The sequence below is a fragment of the Caenorhabditis briggsae genome, assembly GCF_000004555.2.
Source record: "Caenorhabditis briggsae complete genome, chrX, whole genome shotgun sequence".
In the NCBI taxonomy this organism is placed as follows: domain Eukaryota; kingdom Metazoa; phylum Nematoda; class Chromadorea; order Rhabditida; family Rhabditidae; genus Caenorhabditis; species Caenorhabditis briggsae.
Window position 1 is genome coordinate 18,009,296 of NC_013491.2, and position 6,618 is coordinate 18,015,913.

A 6,618-nucleotide genomic window follows, 5' to 3' on the forward strand; every position below is an offset into this window, starting at 1 on the left:
AATGTAAAGTTGGGTAATTTTTTCAATTAAAAAAGGAAAAGTGTTACATTATTTAACAGAATCAACAGAGTAGAATGTAGTCAAAAATAGGTATTTTTTCTTAAAATTTTTGAAAAAATTTCGAAAAAAATTCAAAAAATTCAGCGTCTGTACGTTCCCCGGGCCGGCCCGCCAAAATTCTCGACGGGCCGACCCGAGATTTTGCAACTATGCGAAAAATACCAGGAAACTCGCGTAGTGAAAACTCTGAAAAATACCTCGACCCTTCCTGTTACAAGTATGGTATCAACTTCCTGATTTTACCGAATAGTCCTGAAAAAAGGTTCCTTCTTTATTGTGGCACACAATATAAGCTCATTTTCTGGGAAATATTGAAACCTTTCTCGTCTACCCTGTTTTTCCCCTGTTCATTTCTTTTTAAAATTTTTCACCTTTCTTCACCACTTTCCTCCAGCGACACCTTGAAACATCATCAAGACCACTAATAATTCCTTCTCGGTTGACTTGACACTTCCATACATTTTCGTTTTGCTTCTCCCAAACATTTTCCGATTTCTCTCCTTTGCCTACTCATGGATTTAAGCTCTAGTAGTTCCTCGCACAGCGACAATGAAGATTTGGAAAATAAAGAAGAAACTGGTATCTTTAATCTTTTGATGATTTACTTTCAACCAAATTTCTAGCTCAACAATGGATATACCGACACCTCGTGGAGTTTACTAATTGTGAAGATAGCTCTGCCAAGAGTTTAGTAGAAGGAGATGTTGCTCCGCTTATCCAGCTTGTTACCGATATGGCACAGACCATGTGCTTGTTTGTGACTGCTACTAAACCAGTAGTTCTGGACTTCTCTGCGGTATTATTTCCAGAATCTGATCAAATTTTTGAGAATCAGTAACTTGCAGATAGCAGCAGAGCCAATACCTTTACCAGTTCCGGAGGAAACAAAAACCGCCAAGAAGAAAATGAAGAAGAAAGGGAAATTGAAAGCTTTGAAAAAGAAGAAAAATAAAACTAAAGGTTGATAAGCAGTGTATATAGAAATTCAAAACATAATTTAGGATCAAAGAAAGCTTTGAAGTTGAAGAAGAAGGAGAAAAACGTCCCAGTGATTGTTGAGCCACCACCACCCGTTGTAGATGCTGTTAGTTGACGTTTTCCATTTTTTGAATCACAATTCCATTTTTTTTAGACAGTCGATATGATTTTTGAGTGGTGGACCCATCTTGATATCCCTCCCCACGAACAATTTATGTTCGTCATTCCGAAAAGTCGAGTTCCAAATGTGGAGGCCAAATTCGACGAATTATATCATGTTGGGTTCATGAAGAACCGGAAGTTATTGAAGGTGAACGGATTTATAGAACATTTTCATACTAATCTGTTTGATTCAGGCAGCGTTATCATGTTTGGATACGGTTTTCTATGATAAAACATCGTTTGCAATGAAGATTGATTTGTTATTGCTTATCAACGAGATTGAAGATAGAAAGATGTCAAAGGAATTGGTTTTTGAGAGGTATACATGTGGAAAAAGTCTCTGAATTCATACTATCAATAATTATTTTTCTCAAGATTCATTTTGGAAAACATTGCAAGAAATTTCAACCTCAATGGTCGAATACGTAACATCGATTCGGACGCAAGATCAATAACCTTGATCTTGTCACAGACAATTCAAACTTTCTGTTTTCAACCTGATATGGGAGAGAGGACGAAACTTTTGATACAGTTATCATTTTTTGATATAGAGTTTCTCGGTTCATTCCCTGATATAAGAGTGACAGGTGGGCCAATAGAGATGGAGGATAATTAAGGATTTCAAGATTTTAGCAGCGAGATTGGAAAAAGCTCTTGACCATATATCTCTTCTCCAATTTTTGTACAAAGAAGAAATCAGTGAATGGACTCGTAAGACATACTTGTATTTGTTGGATTTATTCTCGACCATTTTGGCTCATGAAATTACAAAGTAAATGTTCTTGGGAGAAAATTGATCAAAATCTTTTCTAGGAAATCACAATACATGACAAACTACAGTCCGGAGAACAAAGTGGAGCCAATTTGTGTCAGTTTCAAAAAAGTCGTTCAAAAACTTGTTTTGTAAGTTTTCTCTAAAAAATCGTCTGAAAAAATTTATTCAGAGTGAGTAGAGAGGTTTTCGAAACTCAAGAAGATTGGTCGGCAACGAATAAAGTGTCATTTTCGTTCTACATTGTTGGAATCCTCGAAGAAGAGATAGACGTACTAAAATTTAAAACAAAATTGCACTAAGTTTCTCCACCTTCAGAGTATAATAGAAAAAGTTCAAGAAATGAACAGCGAAGCCAGAGACATGAGTTTGGACAGAAGTGCCATGCAAGCAACAAAAGTGATTCTTACGGAACTGGATGCTTATCTTCAAGAAGTTTATCTTGAACTGAAGCCAATCAGAAAAATGAAAAATTCCAGAAATGTCTTGAAAGTGCTGTGGAGAGTGGAAATTTGGAATCACTTCGAAGTCTTGCTGCAACTATTGTGAAACATAATAAGCGTCTGGAAAGAGTTGTGGCTTTATACTGAACCAATTTTAAAATTCGGATACTTCGATTATTATTGAATAAGGATATCAGTCTTAACATTGCTCAAATAACTAATGAACCTTTCGTAGTTGTTTAAAATAAACAACAACTCTAAAAAAAGTTTAAAAACATTTTTGAAATCGTCAAATTCGGCTGACATAGACTTTTATGTAAAATACAATTAACAATCGTTCAAACGCGTAAAACTACTGCAGTCTCAAAAATTTTGAAAATTAAGCGCAATTTTCATCTTCCTTTTCATGAGTTCACCACGTATTCACAGGATACATATGTCCAATATTTAGTCCAAAATCAGATTTTTAATAAAAATTGTTCAAATGTATCATTTTTAAACAATATTTTATCTTAAAACCAAACACATAAATCCTTGAAAACAACATTATTTCAACAAAAGTTTTTGACCTACAAGTTTTGATCTATAAATTTTGATCTGCAAGTTTTGATCTAAAGGCGGGGTGCCATTTTTTAATTGTTGTTCGACTTTTCGTTCTTATTTTTTCTTTATTTTTGCCTATCTTTCATTTGCGACGTTTTTAGAAAATTATATTGATCAAGGGGTTAAATGGGGCGGCGTATCGTTTGAAATAATTTTTTCCATTTGGTTTATCATCAAAACAGAAAACAAATGACACTATTCTTAATTAGGATTTTTCGTGTTTCGAGACGTTTGTCCGTACACTTTCATGCTTCCTTTATTCTTTGTTCGTCCAGAATTCTTTTTTATTTTTCAGAAGTCTGATCTCACTGGAGAATAAAGATACTGGGAGACGAATACGGATATATCTATGATCCGAAATAGAGAAAGAATGAAATACACATCGTTCTTCCTCTAGGCTCGTAAAGTGAACCTAACAAAACTCGACTTCGGAGAAGGATAGAGCTGGGATTGAAGGAGTCAAAGGATTTTTTGTGAGTTTTGCTTTTCAAGTGACTAATGAACAATTTGGTTGTTTTCAGGAGCCTCGAACAACGAAAAAGGCATTCGGATGAAAATTTCTACCTGGATAGACCTGGCCAATTGGAATGCATGCCGGCCAGGAAACAAACACCTGATTCCGAGAAAAGTGAAGCCCAGTTATTGGGGAACTTATGTCCAAAAAGAAACATCTCTCGAAAGACGTGCCGATGGATCGTTCCGCATTCGAAATGGAGAATGGAGAATCGAATCTTCGCCGAGGAATTTTCGGGTGCATGCCGGCCAGGAAACAAACACCTGATTCCCAGAAAAGTGAAGGCCAGTTATTGGTCAGTGTGTGCTTCATCGGTCAGTGTGTGCTTCATCCAGTGTGTGCTTTCTTTCGTGAGACTGGCCGATAGATCGTTCCGCATTCAAAATGGATAATGAATCTTCTTGGAGGAATTTAGGAATCGTTCAAACCGAACCGACTCCAGCGAGACTGGCCGATGGATCGTTCCGGAACCCATGCCGCCCAAACCAATACAAATATGATGAGTGAGTGTTGCTGTGGTATGGGTTAGGATGGCTGGAAGGTATCAAAAAGAAAAAATCGAGAAAAGTGCCGATGGATCGTTCCGCATTCGAAATGGATAAGGGAAAATGTAATCTTCTCGGAGGAGATTTGGGACCCTTCAACCCGTACCATCTCTCGAGAGACTGGCCGATGGATCGTTCCGTATCCCATACCGCCCGAGTCAATACGAAAATGATGAAAGTGTGGGTTAGGTTCACTGGAGGACAGCGAAAGAGAAGAATAGAACATCCTTTTTTGCTGATGATGATTTCTGGAGGGAGGGTGGGAAACCCCAACACGCTCGAAACATGTGGAACCACCCATTTTCATGGATCAAAACTAATTTCAGTGAGTTTGATCTGGGCAATTCAAACAAATTTTCTGAAAGTTTTCAGCTCAAAAAGGCTGGACATGTCCGAGTCCTTGATATGTCTAGAAAGAGCTATACGTGGCAAAGGACAAATCACAAAACTCTCCAATTTCGCTACAACCATCATATCTTCACGATTTTAAAGGTTATTCGGTCCTGAAGTGGCATTCCACATCCCTATTTTGCCTCATTCCTGATCAATTTTTTGAATAGTAATTTTTATCAAAATTGAAACAAAAATGAAAATTTTCCGAATTGCAAAATGTGAATGGCAACTTCCGAAGACTCTGAAACATATTCAAAATTGTCGAATCAAGCTGAAATCTGGTCCATATCTGTAAAGTCCAAAATCGCCTAAATGTTTCACCAACTTTTGCAATAACTTTTATTATTTGAAACAGAAAATTTTACACAAATAAATGATTTTTCCCACGCTCATACCATTAAGTTTGTAGTAAAAGGGTTCAAACTACTTCCACTATTGAGCCAATTTTTTTTCTGTTCCTGTATCGAAGGATTACAAACAAATTGGGCTAAAGTTGACATTGTGAGGACTCTGTTAGTACAAATGTTAGTACATTTACATTTTACAAATAAATACAAATTTTCAGTAATTTTTTACAAACTGAGAAAGTTAACTTTTCCGAAAATAGCGAAGATAAATGTATATACCGGATAGAAGAACATGTCTTGATGTTTTAGTCCAGCAATCCACTTGCTCACATAATATTGCACATGCAAGAATTTTTTTGATGGACATTTTCCTGAACGTCATTATTTTCTCTGGCGATTGGTGGCTTTCTGACGAAGAGAACCCGAAATGATGGGTGAACGGGATCTTCATTTCGTACGAAGTTGTCATAATTTGTCTGTGCGTACTGCAAAACAATTTTAGAATGAACAGTTTCAAAGTTTCACTTACGTATGGTCGTTTTCCCATTTCTGTCGCAATGGTGAAGTAGGTTCGCACAGCTCTCATCAACTGAAAAAACTCTTATTTTGAAGTTCCTCAAAATTTATCGGCACCTCAGGATGGTTCAATTCCTGCAAGAATGGGCAGTTCAAGGCCTCATTTCGGACAGCGTTGACTGCGGAGAAAGACACAAAGATTCGGACAGCTTCGGCCTCCTGAAAAAAAATTTTTGAATAAAATAATACGTTGGAATATTTTACTCACATGTGGCAAGAAATTGCAAATCATGTTCATTAGGCTAGTATCGTGACGGTCTGGATAAAAAAAGAACTTAATTTCGAAAAAAAGTGATGGAGATAGTTTCTTTACATTGCCGAGCTCTGTTAGATGGCCCATCACTCGAAAATCTGGCTCATCGATTGTTTTACGAGCTTGGAACGCATAGACGGAGCAGTTCATGATCTAAAATGAATTAATTACGGTTTTCAAAAATAACACACTCACGTTTTCATTGTAGACAATGCCCATGCGTTGAGCAATTTTCTCGAGGTGGCCATTGCCTGAAAAAAATGGGGTTATTGATTCATCCGAAAAGCATTTCATACGTTGTAATAAGTTGCCTGACGTTGTTCTTGGTCCGTCATTCTGTCAGCGACACACTGAGTTTGTTCTTGAACGGAAGATGCGTTGAATGAAGTTTTCTGGATAAGAAAATTATTTGGTGACGAACTATCACAACGGTTAGAAGATCTGAGATTTGAAAATTTATCATTTTGAATGACAAGTTCCTTTCCTATTGTAATGAAGGGCGAAAAACAATAGAATAATCAGAATCTTTCAACTCCTGTGACTTATCACTAAAAGTTAATTTCAAAATTAATTTTCAGAAAGGTCTAGATCCGGAAGTAGATTTCCGTAGTCATATGAGTTATTCGCCTAGCAAAAATGAGCATTCATACTTCATTCTTAAAACGTCGATTGTTAATTGGATGACGATTTTTTGTCATTGTTGACACGAAGTGATGCCACTGACGTGAAAGTTAGAAAGATAAAGGTTTTATGGAAGTTTCCAGAATTAGAAACCAATGTTAAAAATCATATGAATGGTCTCTCTAGGGTATTAGTTAACCTTATTCTCTCAAACACTATTACTACGTCTGCCAGAAAAAATATTATGAAATCCTGAGCTGAAGTATTGGAAAATTTTTTGGGTCTCTACTGTTCAGACTTAGATAACATAGCGTTCAAAAGAAAATGAACTAGAACTGCTTTCAATAAAGA

The 6,618-nt window shown here is 36.6% G+C and overlaps 3 protein-coding genes across 3 annotated transcripts; 2 read left to right on the plus strand and 1 right to left on the minus strand.

The window, feature by feature from the left end:
- Positions 1 to 572: 572 nt before the first annotated feature.
- On the plus strand, positions 573 to 2,562 carry CBG07684 (the record flags this gene model as incomplete). The annotated part of the gene is made up of 12 exons (XM_002645876.1): positions 573 to 639; positions 684 to 856; positions 906 to 1,020; positions 1,062 to 1,144; positions 1,193 to 1,348; positions 1,395 to 1,519; positions 1,576 to 1,787; positions 1,834 to 1,972; positions 2,014 to 2,103; positions 2,145 to 2,244; positions 2,291 to 2,407; positions 2,452 to 2,562. 12 exons carry the CDS (start codon positions 573 to 575, stop codon positions 2,560 to 2,562), a joined length of 1,488 nt encoding a protein of 495 aa, XP_002645922.1.
- A 954-nt stretch (positions 2,563 to 3,516) lies between these two features.
- On the plus strand, positions 3,517 to 4,584 carry CBG28041 (the record flags this gene model as incomplete). The annotated part of the gene is made up of 4 exons (XM_045240474.1): positions 3,517 to 3,866; positions 3,940 to 4,035; positions 4,096 to 4,402; positions 4,450 to 4,584. 4 exons carry the CDS (start codon positions 3,517 to 3,519, stop codon positions 4,582 to 4,584), a joined length of 888 nt encoding a protein of 295 aa, XP_045098628.1.
- Positions 4,585 to 5,143: 559 nt separating this feature from the next.
- CBG28042 lies at positions 5,144 to 5,865 on the minus strand (the record flags this gene model as incomplete). The annotated part of the gene is made up of 5 exons (XM_045240475.1): positions 5,144 to 5,302; positions 5,347 to 5,406; positions 5,451 to 5,552; positions 5,602 to 5,799; positions 5,842 to 5,865. The coding sequence occupies 5 exons, from the start codon at positions 5,863 to 5,865 to the stop codon at positions 5,144 to 5,146; spliced, it is 543 nt and encodes a 180-aa protein (XP_045098629.1).
- Positions 5,866 to 6,618: the final 753 nt, after the last annotated feature.